Source organism: Gavialis gangeticus, unplaced genomic scaffold, assembly GCF_001723915.1.
Source record: "Gavialis gangeticus isolate Ggan-Ray unplaced genomic scaffold, GavGan_comp1, whole genome shotgun sequence".
Classification (NCBI taxonomy): Eukaryota; Metazoa; Chordata; order Crocodylia; family Gavialidae; genus Gavialis; species Gavialis gangeticus.
In genome coordinates this window covers 53,549,056-53,567,563 of record NW_017729022.1, presented here as the reverse complement: position 1 = coordinate 53,567,563, position 18,508 = coordinate 53,549,056, and the positions used below count along the sequence as shown (strand labels likewise).

Sequence of the window (18,508 nt, the reverse complement as noted above, 5' to 3'; positions counted from 1 at the left end):
CCCCCCCCCCCCCCCCCCGGGCATTCTTCTCTTCTCTAGACTAAATAAACCCAATTCCCTCAATCCTTCCTCAGTGCCCCAGGTCCCTCACCATTTCTGTTGCCCCGAAACTGGACACAGTACTCGATGTGGGCTCACCAGTGCCGAACAGTGGAAGGATCACTTCCCTTGATCTGCTGGCAACGTTTCTACTAATTCTGTCCAGTATGCCATTAGCCTTCTTCACAAGAGCACACTTGGCTCATATTCAGCTCATTGTCCATTGTAACCCCCAGGTCCTTTTCTGCAGAGCTGCTGCTTAGCCAATCGGTGCCCAGCCTGTACTGGTGCATGGGCTTGTTCCATTCTAAATACAGGACTGTCCACTTGTCCTTGTTGAACCTCATGAGATTTCTTTTAGTCCAGTCCTCTAATTTGTTGAGGTTTCTCTGAATCTTAGCCCTACCTTCCAGCGTATCCTCTGCTCCCCACAGCTTGGTGTCATCTACAAAATTGCTGAGGATGCGCTCCATCCCATCTTCCAGGTCAGTGAAGATACTGAATAAAACCAGCCCCAAACCAACCCCTGGGGCACTCACTCCACCTGATCCTGGCTGCCAACTAGACATTGAGCCCGATGAGATATTGAGCCAGCTTTCAATCCACCTTACAGACCATTCAACCAACCCGTACTTCCTTAATTCCATTAATCTGTTCCAGGAATACGATATAAATACCATCATCTTACTGTCCCTGTCCAAGATGCAGGAAAATGTCCTAAGCCAGCAGATTTCCAGAATTATTATCCTGTACTGCAGAGGGAAACCTCTCCACTTATTTTCTGATGGGAGGGAGGGGCGAGGAAATAAAAAATGTGAATGCAAGGGGGAGATGGAAATGGTTTAAAAATAACTAGAATTCCATTAAATGAACAGTTTATATCCAAGACTACTCTTTCAAAACTAACAACTACAAACTGCAAGACTGGACCACAAATTATTATACAAAAAATATTTCAATCAATTCTGCACACAATAATTTGACGCTAAAGTGAATAAGTATACAAAGCAATGGAAACTCCAAAGATAGAAATCATTTGCAAATATACAGAGTTAGAGACTAAATTCTAAAAATGAGGAGGTTCAGTGGCTATGTATACCACAGAATCTACTGATTTACTAGCCTTCTCTCTGTAAAAAATTATTAGGTGTCTTTCTCTTATGGGTCTCATCTTTCCCTACCAGACAACCTTACCACCCATATTTCTTTATCCCATATTTCATTCTGTCCCTTATCTGTCTTATATCCCTTACCTAGCACAGTCGCAGTGCACCCATAAAGGAAGCCTAAGACTCAGGCCAGGCTAAACAAAGAAGTAAGTAAACAGACATCAAGTTTTCCAGTCCCATTTCCTCAGCTTGGGTCAACCACCCTCCCTATATTTCACATTCTTAATATCCAGAATTATAAAAATGAGGGTGAATATGCACCTATATCTGCTGGAAAAAGGAAAAGGCAAGAGGGATCAGAAACAAGACAGCGATTGGGTGGGACAACAGCGTGCCACCTCCCAAGCCATTTTAAGGACACATATTTTATTCTCACATACTAGACCCAGAAATCCATTTTTCCAAAGAGTTTGTGAACCACAGTGAAAAGATGGCATCACTCAGAACAGCAGAAATGGGGCTTGGCAGTTTTGCTTTTCTTTTAAATTGTCACATGGATGTGTGTGTAGTGCACAGATACAAAGTTTAAAATGCTCACAATATTTTCCTATCTCCAGTGTCTTCAGTAACGAGTATTTTCAGTCCATTTTCAGTGATCATGACTCGCTTAAAAAAAATCCTTTATTTTTCTAGTGAGAATGGGTGCAGGTAGAAAAGAATACACAAAACTGATCCATTAATGATAAGAAAAAAAGATAACAAAATATTTTTGCCCATTATTTAGAAAACATAGGTGTATAAAATCTGAGGAAGGCAGTGTGTCCTGGTTCACTGCTTGCAGAGGCAGGCAACATGAACAAGTCTGTCAGGTCCTTGATATCCTTAGTAGACCACGGATACGTCTAACAAGTGCTTGAATAAAGGTATAGCGTGATCGGACTTTAGAGTATAATCCTTCTATGTCGAGGAGCTTTTTCTGGAGAGATTCACCAAAGCTGTTGGTGGCTTCAAGCTGAAGCTGAGGAACAGAAAAGATTTGTTGAAATTGACAACGTTGAGTCCTCTTTTTTCTAAGGAGTCTTCTTGCCATCCTCAACTACCAATCGCCCCAATCCCAAGCTCCTGCACATCTGCTTCAAGCACTCTCCAAGGGGCATGCATTCTTTTTGCCTCCTTTAGTAAACGCTAATCACACCTTTCTCTGCTGTATTTCAGTCTAATGCAGGGCTGTGCAACTGGCGGCCTGTAGGCTATGTGCAGATACCTAAGGGTTAACTTGTGGGCCCAAGGCTCCTACCTAGCCTCCACCCCACTCCCCAACATTGCACACCAGCAGCTGGGTTCTTTAGGCTCCCCTCCTTCCTCTGGCTTCAATTTCCTGTTCCTGCTCCTGGGGGTTTGAGCAGCACAGCAAGAAGGGGCCAGGGTGCCCAGCCTGCCTGCACAGTGGGAGACCAGGGGGCCTTGGCTGAATGTACACTGGGGGACAGGGTTGGGCTGCTCATGCCAAATGTGAAAGGAAAGTGCCCGGCTGTCCACACTGCAGGTAGGTGACATGTGGATGGGACAGAAGGGAAGCCAGGCTGCCTATGCTGTAGGAGACATGGGCTGCCTGGGTGGCTGGGAGGGAAGAAGAGCCCGCCTGTCCACAAGGGGTACAAGGGGAGTGCAGCACTGGGCTGCACACGCAGTGGGAAAGAGCTGGGGTGGGGGTGCTGTCTGTACAGCAAGTGGCTTCGGTCTGCAGCCCGTGTAGTGTGTGGCCCCCGACTGCCTGAAAGTTGAACAGCCCTGGCTTACTTTATATACAAAAAGGCATCTATGGAAAGTGTTTTTTTCTTGGGTGAAGCAACGTATTTACCATTTTAGGCTCCAAATATGCATATCCGTCCTTTTAATTTAATAACGCAACACATCCTGCTATATACGTACCTACAAGTGTCTGGAGAATAAGGACAATAGTGTTCTATATCTTAACCTATTAAACTGAAGCCAATAATTTAATAGTTGCAACTTATTTGCCAAATTTATGAGAAAATAAGGTCATGGCCAATAATACTGTTTGCCAATTATTTAGCTCTCTGTATTTTGTTTGGTATGTTATAGTTTTGGGACATTTATATGGTTACATGTGCAAAGTGAAAATGCATGCAAGGTGACTACCTCTATCAAAAGCTTTTCATAGTTTCATAGTATCACTTGTCCTAAGATAATAAGGTATTTAACAGCAGGAGACCACAGATCATTCCTAAACTACAGACAGACTGCTGTCCATAATGGCATGACAACTGCATACCTGATGGCTGCTATTTTAAGAAGATTTTATCTGCTTCATCTCACCTGATCTATATCATGCTGGCTCACTCGATTCAAACCACTTCTGAAATCCAAATTAGGCTCTGTACTAAAGGAATCTTGAAATGGAAAACAACAAATTAAAATTCAACATCCTGCACTTCTGAGCATCAAACTATCCAACATGTAGATGTGAAGGAAGCTTAAAACATCAAATATCAACTTATGGGTGCATCTACATGTGCACTTGAATGCATAGTTGCCTATTTTACTATGCATTAAAGTGTCACATAAAAAAACATGCTATTATGCTAATGCACAGTAAAATAGGCTACTACGCATTAAGCATCACTTTAAAGCTATGCATATTCATTATTGTGCATTAAGGCAGCCTAATACGCATTTGTTTAGTACCTTACAGTGGCAGTAATAAATTCAATGCTCATTAGGAAAAGCGTCTTAACGCATACGTAGATGCATCCTGTACATAACAAACCAGAACAGAGAAGCAATCACAACTGATCTTTCTATCAATGAAATCTCTTTCCAACATTAAATGTAGTAACTTCAAGTAGCTGATTGCTGTGGCTAAGGGATCAGCAACCCCTGGCACACATGCCAGAGCATAGCATGTGAGGTCATTTTCCTTGGCATGCCACAGCCAGCCTGGACTCTGAGCAGCTGCCACTAGCCAGAGCCCAGACTGCTTGCAGCAGGTGGCCGGAAGCATCTTGAACCCTGCTGCAAGCATCCTGAACTCTGTGGGAGACAGCAGCTGCCCAGAGCCCAAGCTGGTTGTGACAACCATCTGTACCAGTGTCCAAAGCCTTCACTCCATGATGGTGGCAGCTGCACACACACCTTGGGGAGAACAGCCAGGAAGGGGCCTGGGCCCGCACAACCCCGGCCCCTTCCCCACCATCCACCTGATGGTACGTGTGCAGCCACCGCTGCCACAGAGCCAGTGCCAGGGCTCCAGACACCAGTGCAGCTGTGGCAGGCAGCCAGGAGGCCTTGATTGGGTTCTGTGGTGGTGGCAGCTGCACATGTGCCTCAGGATGGACAACAAGGGAAAGGCCAGCATTGCACTGCCCCATACCCCTTCCCAGCTGCGCACCTAGATGTGTACACAAAGCCACCACAGCCACAGAGGTGTGGGCAGCTGCAGCAGGTGGTGGGCAGACTGCAAAATGCTTTGCTGGGCTCTGTGGCCATGGTGGCTGCACATGTGCTTTACAGCACATGGCAGGAAGTGGCCAGAGCAGCGCAACCCCAGCCCCTCTTCTGCCATCTACCTGGAGGCACACATGCAGCTGCCACCAGCAATAAGTACTGGCCCCTCACGGCTCCTCCACCTCTGACATGCCAAGTCAAGATGCGAGTAAAGACTGGGGTGTTTCTGGCGCTTCGGCCAAAAACTCTTCAAACCACTGCTGTGGCTTTTATTCCAAAAGGGGTGCTTCTCCACTCAGTTGCAGCTCATTAATCATCTCCACATAGCTGATGACTTCTGACAAAGGACACAGCAAACTGCCTTAGTTCTTCAGCAGTCCTGACCAACTAGTTCCTTGCTACTTCATAAAGCCTCATTTTGCAGGGAAGTAAAGGAACATCATTTACTTTTCGCTATATACACTAGGCCTGTGCAAATAGGGAAGTATTTGATTCAGATTCAGCTGGTTTAGAGGACAGTGATTTGATTCACTGTCCCCATTCAATTCAGTTGAATCAGAATCGGAGATTCAGTACTGATTCAGATCAGCCGGGGAAAGGCAGGCACAGTTGGGCGGCTGCAGGTTCTCCTACAGCTCCTCTGGCTGTGCTTGCCTCTCCTGGGGCAGGGAGAAGCCCCCATGGCTGCCCTGTCTGGTCCCAGCCTCCTGGCACTTTTTTATATAAAGCCCCGCACTCACCAGCTCTGGCAGTGGGGATTCCCCACCCCCGCCTGGCACCTGCACAGCCACTGCCCCATGGCCTGGGTGCAGCATGGCTCAGCAGGGCGCTGCATGCTGTCTGGGAGCTGGGGCCACTGGGGCTGAGCGGTGCCAGGCTCCAGCTGACAGATGGAGCCACCCCAGCTCCCAGACAGCACATGATGCCCTGCCATGCTGCACCCACATGATGTGACAGCTGCTGCGCAGGTGCCAGGTGATGGGGGGACAAACCCCACTGCCCCCCCACTGCGCAGGGGGGCTCTGCATCCCAGAGGCCCTGATCACCACTGCTACAGTTGGTGAGTGCAGGGCTTTTTTTCTTTAAGTGCCAGGAGGCTGGGGCCACGTGCGGGATGGGGCCAGGCAGGGCAGCCATGGGGGCTTCTCCCATGGCTCCCCCTGCCCGGGGAGAGGCAGGCACAGCCAGAGAACCCACGGGAGAACTTGCATGCACCCGGCTATGCCTGCCTCTCCCCAGCCAATCCGAATCTCCAAATCGATTTGGAGGCTTCAAATCCAAGTTAGATCTTTAAATGGGTCTCCCGATTCTACTCAGTTTTGGAGATTCAGCCGCCAAACCTCCTCCAAGTCGAATCAGTGACAAAGCTTCACACAGCCCTAATATACACCCGAATTCCTTGAATTTGATTTAAGCAATAGAAGCAGGACTAGTTTCAACTGTTCTCTTTCAACAAGCTCACTTTTACTTCTGAGGCACAATCCCAAAGCTGCAATATTTAGGTTCCAATTACTGCAGAGAGATGTTTTAGTAAATCCAAATACAAAATCTAAAATATTACTATTCAGCATAACACAACTGTTTTAGAATGTTAGTATTAAGACTCAGTGTTACCAGGACGTTTTAGAATCTGACTTGCAACCTAATACAAAGGCATCTTGAAATTTCAGAAATATTACCTTGTAGTCTTCTACTCTTAAAAGAAGACCTGGAGGATAGCAGTGAATCTTGGGAATCAGCAGGTGTGCAGTGCAACAGATAGTACTCCAGGTGACGCCAAAGAATAAAGAGACAGGTTTCTATTATATCTGTTAGAGATGTTTCGTGAAGGAGACTACAGTTCATTCATGCTACTTTTAGGCTACAGACCAAATACTAGAAGTTTCAGAAGAAAGCCCTAAGCTGCAGTTAAGAGGCTGCTTAACTTTTTGTGGGAGCAGTGATTTCAAATGAAACTACAATGTGGAAAGTGTTTTCAAACTGTTTACAACACTAGGGACTAGGATGATTCCAGCAGGTAGTCCACGTCATCACTGTCCTCCACTTTTTTCCACACAAGTAGTTATTGTTACTGCATAGACTGTTTATGCTCAGTGGACTCATACTCTAGATCCCAAGATTTTTATTGTTGGAATTGTAAATACACAATATCAAAATGGAGGAGAAACCATTTGTTGTTGACTTTTATGGAGGAAAGGGCGTGTTACCACTGACCTTATTTTAGAATTTTTCCATAAATAGAAAACAAATGTATAAAACATGAAATTAGAGACAGAAGTCCCTTTTATAAGCTAATTTGATTAGCAGTATCTCAAAATTTCTTTTCTAGGATAGATATTATTTCAACTTAAGGAATGCCTGGGAGAAGAAACACATTACTACCACTTCCCATCAAACGTGTTCTGCTTTACTCAAGTGTCACCCTTTAAAGTTGTCCAAATTCCAAAAGGATACAGGAGCAGAGAGAAAGCAACTTGGCCCGATTGTTTATCAACTTCACTAAGCGCCGTCTTGCCAAAACATATTTTTGAGCAGTAGAGATTTTGTCCACCCCAGCTGGCATCACTGACTGACACAACTATGGCGAGAGAGAGAGATAAATAGACACAAAGGATTCAACACTGAGTAGCAAACCAGCAACAGATGAAAGTCAAGAAAACACTTGTAACATCCTTGTAATCCTTTATTTCTTGAGGAAGAAGCTCTTTTCCTTCATTCCCCCAAAACCCTGCTTCAGTTACTGGAAACCACAGAAACCAAGTGCCATCCCAATCTACTCTCTGGGCAAATGCAAAAATATTCCTTTAGGACCACATTCGATTTCTTAATCCATCTCATCAGCATAAATCATTCTTCCGCATAGGTATCCCTCCCCATCCTGTAATCTGCTCATCTGTGCAAAGACTGGTGGGAAAGTTGTACCCATTTAACCTCTACAAATCATTTCTGCTGGCCAGTCAGGAGATGCAAATGAGGACCAGTCTCCTGGGGGCGGGTTGAACTAGCTTTTGAGGATGCCAATGAATTACATTTCCAATACAACTCACAGTACATCTCCATTCAGTACCTCCACAAAATTGAACCCAATATTTTTTGGATCTCAAATTAATTACTAACTTTGAGGATATTTAGTTCACCCTTCATCTGTGCTTGTATCCTCTACAACCTCTATTTGAATATAAAAGAGAAATAAGGATACAGATGTCAGTTCAATACTTATCCAAGTTATTTTCAAACTTAAAGAACCGGCAAACCTGTTACCTCTTTTATTTCATCAGGTGGGAGCTGTTCCACGTTCTGTAGTTTGTTAACACTCTGACGATGGCTGTCATAATAACTGAAGAAATCATTAGCGCTCTGTTTCAGCAGGAAGACAATAATGCCCAACCCCGGCAGGCGCCAATATGGAACCACTGGTGTTTGCGTATCTAGAAGAAATAACCAAATTAGAAAAACTTCTCAAAAGCCACCCAGAAATACACTTATCTTCTCTTATTTGTCAGCAGCTTTGTCAAGGGTAGGTATGCATCAGTAAATGCATCTTGGATTTGCTGCTTATGGTTCTTTCAGCTGAGATTCCTATGACTGCAACTCTTGCTGGCATACAGAAAGCCAACAATTAGTTATCAGCGTTCAATTCTCCATTATTTCCTTTTGTGATGAAACATTTTTATATCTGCTGTTGTGCAGGGATCACACCCATTCTCTCTCCCTATGATCACACCCATTCTCTCTCCCTGCTAACCGGTGGCAGGAAAAAAAAAAAAGCACTTTACATTTTACTGCTTTACATAAGGAAATTAGAACTGTAAGGCACAGCATTATTTCAAACCACAATGGGAGCCCTACAGCTATGGTTTAATCACACAAAATGCTTTCCTTGCTTTGAGCAGCAGCTGAGGGTTATTAAAAACTAAAATGCATGAGGTTATATCTACACTGCAATCCAAAGGTGTGATTGCAGCTTCTATAGACATATTTAAGCTAGCTATACATTAGCTACCTCCAATCCTGACAGCAGTGTAGCCATAGCAACACAGCATTCAGCGTGGGCTAAGAGACCTACCTAGGAACCTGGTAAATATGTGGTCAGCTAGCCTGCACTGATCTGTGCAGTCTGCCAGTCCTGGCCCCTCAAGCTTTCCAGCACAGGTTCTCTCTCAACAAGCATTTTTTTCATCGTGCCAATTCAGGCTTCAAAAGGTCACAAAAGCGACATCTGTATACTAGCAGTAATTCAACATCTTTCAAAAGTGATGCTCCAAAGGGGAAAGGAGATTTCTTAAAAACCTTACTCTAACTCCAAGCATAGACTAAACCAAAGAAAATAAGAGCAGCTGCTTACGATGACAATTAAGAGTAAATCTACACTTTAGTACAATGCAGAGATCCCCAAGCTAGGTCTGAATAAGGGAACTCAGGTACCAAAAGCAATAAAGCTACATTAGTGCAGTGCTAAGCCTAGGGTAATTAACCGTGCTGAGAACCAGGATATATTAAGCCTAGGCAGAGTGCGGTGCTAACACAGTTATACAGCATCCAGTATTGAACAAGCTAGCCAACAGCTACCTTAGAGATCTATATGCAGTACTATATTATGCTGGATAGTTATTCCCTTAAAGAAAATAAAATACTTTTTCCTCCTAACAGTTGCAAACTATTAATTACCAGAATAAAATGAATTCATGCTTCTGGGGTTGGAGGTGCAACCTTCAACAAAACTAGGTGCCAGCTGCTTTGAAAAACTATTATCTGACTTCACTGAAAAAATGAACTGATTTGAGAGACAAGGTTCTTTGGGTAAATCTGGTATCTTTTATTAGACCAACTCAAATAGCTGGAAAAATTCTTCTTAGCAAGCTTTCAGGTAGCAACCCTTCATCAGGTTGAGGAAGCATCTGCAGTTGGTGTGTGCTCTTCCAGGAACCTTGTCTGCCTATTTCCTTAGACTAACACAGCTACAACCCTGAAACATGAACTGATTTGAGATGCTTTCTCCAACAACATTAATCTCCTGTACCTGTACAGGGTAACCAACAGCTCACCTGCATCCCCAGAATTCAGTACACCCACTCATCAGCAACTTCTAAACACCCTGAAAGAATTGTGACCCAAGACTTATGTATCTACCTCTAACCTTCCTGGTTTGGGAGAGAATCATGGGCAACTAGTACCAATCTTAACTGAGATAGCAAACACCTTTCAGTGAAGGCATCTTCTCTTCCTTTTGAAGTGTACAACTGCCCAGCAAACACTGAAGCAACTCCCTCTGAATACATCTGTTGTCAGCTATGGCCCTGTGTCACACCTTCCACTTCTGAGCACGCTTGTAAAGAAACCAGTGAAAGACCAGCTAACTATATGCTCATATAATCCAAGCTAGTAGTCTAAACCCAACAGAAGCTCCATACTGACACTGGCAGATAATCTTCTGTTACTAGGCAGAAGATAGATACCCACCGTCACCCTTTTACAGCCCCCTGATGTATCTGGTACCGTGACCATGAAATATTGTTTTCTTGCTGGGAGAAACGCCAGGGATCCATGGCAACACTCTATAACAATCAGAGTCCTTCCTAATGGACAACACACTCTATATAATATGATGAGAAACTACCCCTCCAGCACTAGACTCCTAATTTGCAGTCCTACAAGGACTGATTCTTACGAGTCCTTTTCAACATCCACATCCAGGCACAAAATAAACCATCCAGACAAGGACTCAAATACTAACCATATGGAAACAACTCACAGCCCCTACCTCCCCCTTTCACACGTATAAGAAAACAACTATCACCAGTATGACCCAATTTTCAAATCAGAAGCTGAAGCTACCCAGAGAAGACGCACATGATACTTGTGAGAAGGGAGCACTTTGAATTCTCACCCATAGTGCAGTCTCTTTGGTGGAAGCTGTACACTCAGTGCATCCTCAGTCCATAGCTTAGAAATATTCCTGGACTCCTTGCTGAGGCTAAGCTGTCACACAGCAGTGTCCCCAAGTAACACTTTCAGTCATCTCTGGTTGGCTAAAGGACTCTGCTACATCCTGGTAAATGATAATCTGGCCTTGCTTATTCATACTTTCTTCACATATAGCTGGACTAGAGCAGTGATATGCATAGGCATGATGGTTTCAGAAAGTCCAAATTGGACAGAACTCAGAAATTATCCTCAGCAACACAGGCTATTACAGTAGTATCAAACCTGTCCTCTGCTGTCTGTCCTGGCTTTTCATAGAATGGCAAATCAAGTTCAATATCTCAGTTCTTATTTTTCAGGCATTGCCTGGCCTTGTTATAGAGCAGGGGTGGACAAAATATGACCCACAGGCCAGATCTGGCCTGTGGAGGGATTCTGTCTGTCCCAGGCACAGTCCAGCCCACAGTGCATCCTGCCTCCCCTGGGCGCACAGTGGGGCTGGGATTGCTCAGCAGCTGGACTCCATTTCCTAGCAACCCTAGCCCCATGGAGACCAGCCAGGACCTGGGCAGGCAGGTCCCAAGTCCCAGGCTGAGCACATAGCCCTGGCCGTGACCCCAGCTCCAGCCCGCCCCGCACAGGAGGTTGGGGTCCATGCAGTGCCTGCTCTGGACCTGCTTGCCTCAGCCACAATGAACAGTGGTAATGGTGGCGGCCAGGCAGAAGCTGCTGCTGGGTACCAGGCAAAAATGGGACTTGGCAGCGGGCACAGTCACCCCCCATCATCGCTGCTGGACCTCTCTCGCTGCAGCTGCCTGGATCCTCTGCTGACAATGCTCTGAGGCTTATCCCTGCTGCCACCAACCTGCTGCCACAATGGGGACCTGGGGCAGCCCAGAGGCAGTGCTGCCAGCAGCGACAGCGGCAGGGAGAAGCCAAAGGGCAGCCCAAATGAAGATTCCAGACGGCCGCAGCAAGAAGGGCCCCAAGACCAAATAATTGCCCATCCCTGGTCTAAAGATTAGACCAAGATCATCTATCCAAAACATCACCTTAAGGTCCATGAAAAAAAACTTCCTTTGGAATGACATAAAGAAGTACACCATCACAAGCCTCACCACTTTCCACTCCAACTGAAGATGCAGTTCTTTGACACTGCTTCTTGAACAGAAATATATTTTACCAAATCAGGAGAGTGAGCTGGGGTGGGGGGTGGGAAAGCACCACAGTGTGCCACATGGGGCCGGTGGTGCCTCGCGCCCCCCCCTTCCCCCAGGTAAGAGTCGACAGTGGGAGAACACGCCCCAGGGCATGCTCTGTCCCTGCCTGCTCATGCGTAACCCCTAGGACCTTTCCAATTACCCCTAGGGGTATGTGTACCCCCAGTTTACAACCCATGCTATACAGAATAGAGAAATGCACTATTTTAACATTTTTTATTACTCAAACTCATAGGATCACACAGCACTTTGCAGCAATTTGGCACAGAAGGAATCTCCAGTAAAGAAAAGATATGCTGCATGTTTTGTAAATAACATTTAGTATTTGCTATCAACCAACTTTTAACAATTCAGTCCCAGACACACACCAATGACATAAACCACAAACTCACCTTGGCGTGGTCCATCTCGGTTAGTTGACTCTGACAGGCTAGGAGTGAACAGACAAATGGTGTGCTGAAAGGTGGGGGCACACTGTAACATAAGCGACTGGCAGTATTCCATTACATTAGCACAGATCTACAGGAAAAGGAACAGAACAAGTCAACTATAAGATAACACTGAAGAAATATATAGTAGATGATAATCCCTATATTCAGAACTTCTCAAATCACATATACTAGCATGATGAACCCAGATGCCTGGAAATCAGCATTGTCAAGTATCTCAATCATGGGCTGAAGACCTCAGCAATGCTAAGAACCTGAAACCTTTGCTTTTCCTCACCTGTTGCATGGCCAACTCAATCTCATCCTTCTTGCTCACTCTGTCTCCCTCTGCATTATCATCTTGCAGTTTGAACTGACGTAGTCTGTCTGAACCACCAAACCGACTGAGAAGTCCTAAACACTGGCGCTAATACAGGATGTAAATACTTTGGTTAGTGTCTCATTGAAGGGGTTAAATGGTTCTTTTGATATCTGAATGTAAGAAAAATGATACATCAACATTAATATTAATTCTAAAGATTGCATTAACTCTTTCCTCATAAATAGCACAAACAGGACACTCACCTTATTTACTTAAATCTGAAGATGAGGTTTCCCCCCCAAATTAGCATAGGGGAAAAAAAGCCCCTCCTCCTAGATTCTCAGCAGCTGCCTAACTCCCCCCTATCCTACAACTTATTATCAGGGGCAACTGGGCTCCAGCTTGGGCTGAATTCCCTCCTGAGCAAGGAGTACAGGGAAACTCCATTCCCTCCCCAGCCAATCTGCAGCACTGCCACTGCTGCATGGCCTAGCAAGGGCTGCACTTCCATGTCCTGTGCCCATGACCTAGCAGGGAACACAGCCCAAAGAGGATCTGCTGGCAAAGAAAGTGGGGGCAGGGAGAGAAGGGAGGTCAGCAAGAGGCAGAGATGGTAGGGGACAGGGAGGGAAGGGACAGAGACTGTGGGAAGTGGACTGTGGTGAAAGGACAGAGACTCTGAGGAGCTGGGGGTAGAGGGGATGCAAGGAGCAGGAAGGCTGCAGGGGGAAATAGCTGGGCACTGGGCAAGGGGGTACCTGACCCCCCCCCCAGCCACTACTTTCCCTAATGTAGGGCAGGGTGGGGCATATTTAAGACAACCCTCCAATAGTTAGATTCTATACCTAGAACATTATAACAAATTTATAAAATTTTCCATATATAGAATCTAATTATTAGAGGTTGTCTTAGATTTCAGTAAATATGGTTGCTCAGCCAAGATGGTGATGCCTCCTGGCATATGCAGTAGCAGAACTTCAGGCAGCTATGTAACTTTACAAGCAAAACTGCTTATTAGACAAATAAGCAGTGGGAGGTGGTGGCTGTAGATAGGTCAACTCAGTTTAGGAGACTACATTCAGCTTAAGTTCCACTTTAGATACCTAGTAGGGAGTTTTTTTGTTTTCAATCTAGCCTTTATTTTCATCAATGCTGCAGTAATTGTTTACAGCTTGCAAGCCTCCTTGTAGTTGATTTGTGGAGGGGCAATGATCAGGGCTTCCAGAGAGCACAACTTCCTTTTGAGGACAAGGCTTCAGAGTAGAACACTGAGCAAGTCAAGCAGAGGGATAAAATGGATTGCTATGGATTCTGATCAGGACCTGCTGTCTGTACTTTAGCTGCTTCATCAGGGTTATGCTTTACAGGAAAGAGGAAAGAAATAAGCCAATGGTGGGTCAGATACCTTAGCCTGTGGAACTAGGGAAGTCCCTGTGTGCTTTAAGTGATAGCAGAAACATTCTGAATTACTTTATTTTGGTGATAGCATGAAATCCCACTCCATTTTCTAGTAGACAAGTCCTAGACAACTGTGTAGGCTAAGCTGGAAAACAAATGTCTTTAGCAGAACTTGTATTTTGCCAAAGGCTGCAATTCCTGTTTTCTTTTTTAAAGAGTCCCATTCCTGATTAGTGTTATACGTGCCTTTTTTATAAGACAGCTCCTACTAATTATGGTACAAAATTAGGATGATACTCTCACTTAAATTTGCAATTCCAAAGAAAAAAGAGAAGTTGAATATAAAATTCAATTACCTGAAATCGTCCTATATGCCCTTGTAGCTCCATCTGCGTCCCTTCATTAGTATCTATATCCAATTCACCTAGCACACCTAATACAGTAGATATGAGAGAATAAAAAATAAGTGCTTTTAATCAAAACAAATGCTCCTGGTTTTAAAATATATTTTTAAATACTAAAGCTCATCAGAAAAAAATCCATGAGAATGAAATTGACAAACCTTTGCACATTTTTGTGACGAAAGTATTTTGATCTCTCTGTAACCGCTACATGTGTGAATATGTCATTAGATCACTTGCCGAGTGGTACCATATGCATTTTTGGAATGGATTTTAACACTTAGGAAAACAAGTCTCGTCACAGAACAAGCAGTTGTTGTGCAACTCTTTCCACAGAAGGAAGCTAAATTAATTTGAACTTTAGTCATCACCTACATACAGCTCCTCTTCTTTCCTAGTCTAGTCAGAGGTCTTTCTTGAGTAAACAAAGACAAAACACAATGTGGTGATTTTGTGAGGAGAATAGAAATATCCAGTAGGTTTCTAGATGAGACATCACAGCCAGTACAGTATGAAACAGAGTTTATAGAAGGTAGATCCCCAGAAAAGTTAGAGCACTAATCTAACCTACTAAACCCACAGAGCTTACCCCAAGAAGGTTTTTTTTTTTGTAGTAAGTACAAATGTACAAAATGTTAAATATTACAAAATAGGAAATAGATTCATAGATGTTAGGGTCAGAAGGGACCTCAACAGATCGAGTCAGACCCCCTGCCTAGGCAAGAAAGAGTGCCGGGGTCAGGTGACCCCAGCTAGATGCCTATCCAGCCTTCTCTTGAAGACCCCCAAGGTAGGGGAGAGCACCACCTCCCTTGGCAGCCCATTCTGAATTTTGGCCACCCTTACCATGAAGAAGTTTTTCCTGATATCTAGCCTAAATCTGCTCTCTGTCAGTTTGTGACCATTGTTCCTTGTTACCCCAAGTTGCACCCTGGTGAACAGAGCATCTCCAATCCCTTGCTATGTCCCCCTAATGAATTTGTAAGCAGCCATAATACCACCTCGCAGCCTTCTCTTGCAGAGGCTGAAGAGGTCCAGGTCCCTCAGTCTCTAAATTATATTAGGAAAATGATTTTATCTGTCTCTCTTGTGTCCTGTGGAACAGGCTAAATGAACAGTCACCCTGTACTTATCTCCAAAGTACATTGTGACAATTAATATATCTAAGACACTGAATACTGAAAGCACTGTAAAAGTATTAGTAGACTAGTCAAGCCAACCTGCTACATACTATACAATTCCACTCCTTCTGCCAAACCTTCCATTTTTGCCTAAAGAACAATTATAAACTATTCCCTATTTCTTTCTAGAGTATTACATTCTAAAAAAATAGATTTTTAAAACAAATTTTCTACTGAATAGCTCCTTCCTTTTACTGTATGTGCAAAAGACCATGGTTGTCATATTCATTCAGACAAGTGTGACAAACTGCCAAAGTGCCAATTTTATTATATAGCTTTACCAGGCAAAGCTGCTTTGCTGATTATTCCTGTCAATAAGGCCAGCTCCTGAAGTGATCCAGCACTGACATTCTGACACCGCAGGATAGCCTGGATAGTATCTGAATGGGATATTAGAAACTGCAAAACCTGTATCATAGGGAAAAAGAAAAAGCATCAACTAAGTAAGAATAGTTTTGTTCTGATACAACACTTTACTGCAGTTTTCTATATGGTACAAAGACGTTACAAGGAAAATGTTACTGACAGAAAAAAAAATGTAAGTAACGGCACCAATGCCTGACTTGGTACGAAGGCAGTAACACCCAATGCTGGACATCAAGAAATTGTTTCTGACCTCCTAGCTTACCTGTCCCGCTGCCTGTAGATGTTGTGCCATGCTGGACGTGAGGATCACTTGACACAGCTGAAGAGCTGGGAGAAGAATCTGGCGGTAGCGCTCCACAGGAGCAGGAATGAAGACAGGAGGATCTCTCATCCCAAACATTCTTATGCGATTCAAAGAAAAAGTGTTAATAGCTAAAAGGAAACTGGAGACCACTTAGAAACAGTTAACTTACAGCTTCCTTAAAGAGTATGGAAACATCATGAGTCTCAAAAATAGCTCCTCAGTTAAACTTGTTAGCTTTACAGTCTTATATATAAAGCCGCTCTATCTTTCTGAATAAGTTGTTGTACATCTAAAATTTCTCCTGCAGTTTCTCTAACAGGACGAAAATCTTTTTTTGCAAACTTCAAAGTTAATTAGACAGCCTTGGTAGAGAAACACTGGATTTCTACTCCTGAGTTATCCTCAAGGAAAGTAGTGTTTTCAGAGTATTTTTACAAAAAAAAGAGTGCTTAACTTCAGAAGGTACTGCTAGAACTGGATTTCTAAATATTCCAACAAACCTAAAAAGTTCCCATCAAATCTCATAAATGCCACCTGAGAATTTTAGATGTTGATACTTATCTCAGCTTGTTATTTTAGGAACAGAGTTAGTTTCTAGCCCTTTTTATTGCAAATATTGGGCTGAAAATGTAAAATGAATATTAAGGTTGAAAATCATGTCATCAACTTCTAAGCTATTCTCTGGTAAAAACAGATCATTTGTGGTTTCCATTCAATCATTTCCTTACAAAAAGCTGCATGCCAAGTCCTCAACTGGCTAAGAATTAAAAGAATTACATCCTTCTTCTGAAGAAAATCAGGCAATATATATTTCTGTAATTATTTACTTTAACAATGTTATGTAACCCCACAGAGCTATTAATGTCACATGTAACTAGATAGATACAAAGAAAAGAGTTTGAAAATCAAATTTCCTCCACTCTTGTATGCTTCATTTGTCACTACCTGCAAACTCTCAAAAACAAGCTTACAGTATATATGGAAAAATGGCTTCCAAAAACAAAATTTGGCTGCTGTAAAATTTCAGCAACTGCAGCTTTGAGAGACCAGAATTCAGTTAATTTTTATCTCCCAAGAAACCAGACAAACTGGAACGCTGTATGTCTTGAAGACAACTGAACAGTTCCATATATATATTTATTACTTTATGCCTGGCAAGCTGAAATGTTGCAGTCAATAGAGATGGATTTGAAGTGAGCTACTCATAAGTTAACCAACAGTATAAATGCACATATTTTTAAGACAGGCTTGAAGCCACTGAAGTCAGAGCTCTTTGTGCATTCCAGGAGTGTACAATAGTCTATCAATCATTTAAGGAAACAAATAAATAGACACCTACCCTTGATGATCAATTTCTGGTCGCATATCATATACTTGACATTGTGCAAGCCTCACAATTACTCCAGACCTCAGCAACTCCAATGCCCCCTGCTGGCTTTTAGCTACTCTGGTCAGGAATGCCTAGGGAATAGTGGAGAAAGAAAAATTAAAGTCCTAGAAACTTATGGCAAAACTTCATTTTAATTATTGTTCTCTCCATCTGTGCTCTCAACACCAATCCAAAACATATCTACCATGACAGAAACTCTTTTGCTGAGACAAACAATTGTCATTTGTGAAGAGAAAGAAAACAGTTCCTGGGAGCTCTTACCATTTTGGACTCATAGGTGTAGAGCGCTTTAAGTAACGGAGGCTGGGGTGTGAGTAAACTCTGAAGCGTAAGGTCATCATCTGCTAGGCTATCCACAAGCACCTTTAGGTAGCCACTATTGGAGAGATACAATAGCCATTGCTGCTGCTTGTCTACTGAGACAATGCGATCAAGTAAAGCCAATGCCAACATCTGAATGGAACAAAAAAAAAATCACCCCATTAACTAGAAGGCTAAAGTTACTAATGCATGACTAGAGAATGTGTTCATACACTGAGATTTAATATTTGACTGGATCCAAGAATCTCTCTCAAAAAACAAAACATTTTTCCCCTCACACTGACCTGCTCTTTCATTTGGCAGTCTTTTACACTATTATAGATCCTGTGGTTTTAGTACAGAATCAATTTAACTCACCGTGTCATTTGTTTCTCTCCTCAGCAAAGATAACAATACTTAGAACATCTTCAAAATGCTTACAGGCACTACACAGATCTTATCTTATTTCTGAGTACACTTCTATTTGATTTTTTTTTTTACCTACTATCACTACAAGTAGTAAATAATGTCAATGCAACTGAAAAATGAGGGGAAAATTCTCTCCTTTAAAATTTGTTTATTTTATACATTTAGCAGGGTCCAGAGGAGGGCCACTCATACGGTTGGGGGCCTCCGTGGCCAGCCCTATGAGGAGAGGCT

At 43.3% G+C, this 18,508-nt stretch overlaps 1 protein-coding gene across 1 annotated transcript in view; it reads right to left on the bottom strand.

The window, feature by feature from the left end:
• Nucleotides 1-1,554: 1,554 nt before the first annotated feature.
• Nucleotides 1,555-18,508, bottom strand: part of NUP205 (nucleoporin 205) — a 91,899-nt gene continuing 74,945 nt past the window's right edge. Inside the window, exons 32-43 of the mRNA XM_019514991.1 lie at nt 17,810-18,001; nt 17,498-17,619; nt 16,117-16,255; nt 15,770-15,896; nt 14,263-14,339; nt 12,485-12,613; nt 12,151-12,277; nt 7,878-8,044; nt 7,071-7,194; nt 6,296-6,424; nt 3,489-3,562; nt 1,555-2,166 (exon numbers count right to left, since the gene is read on the bottom strand). Of these exons, the coding sequence (XP_019370536.1) occupies nt 2,014-2,166; nt 3,489-3,562; nt 6,296-6,424; nt 7,071-7,194; nt 7,878-8,044; nt 12,151-12,277; nt 12,485-12,613; nt 14,263-14,339; nt 15,770-15,896; nt 16,117-16,255; nt 17,498-17,619; nt 17,810-18,001 (1,560 nt within the window). The 3' untranslated portion in view covers nt 1,555-2,013. The remainder of the gene's footprint in view (nt 2,167-3,488; nt 3,563-6,295; nt 6,425-7,070; nt 7,195-7,877; nt 8,045-12,150; nt 12,278-12,484; nt 12,614-14,262; nt 14,340-15,769; nt 15,897-16,116; nt 16,256-17,497; nt 17,620-17,809; nt 18,002-18,508) is intronic.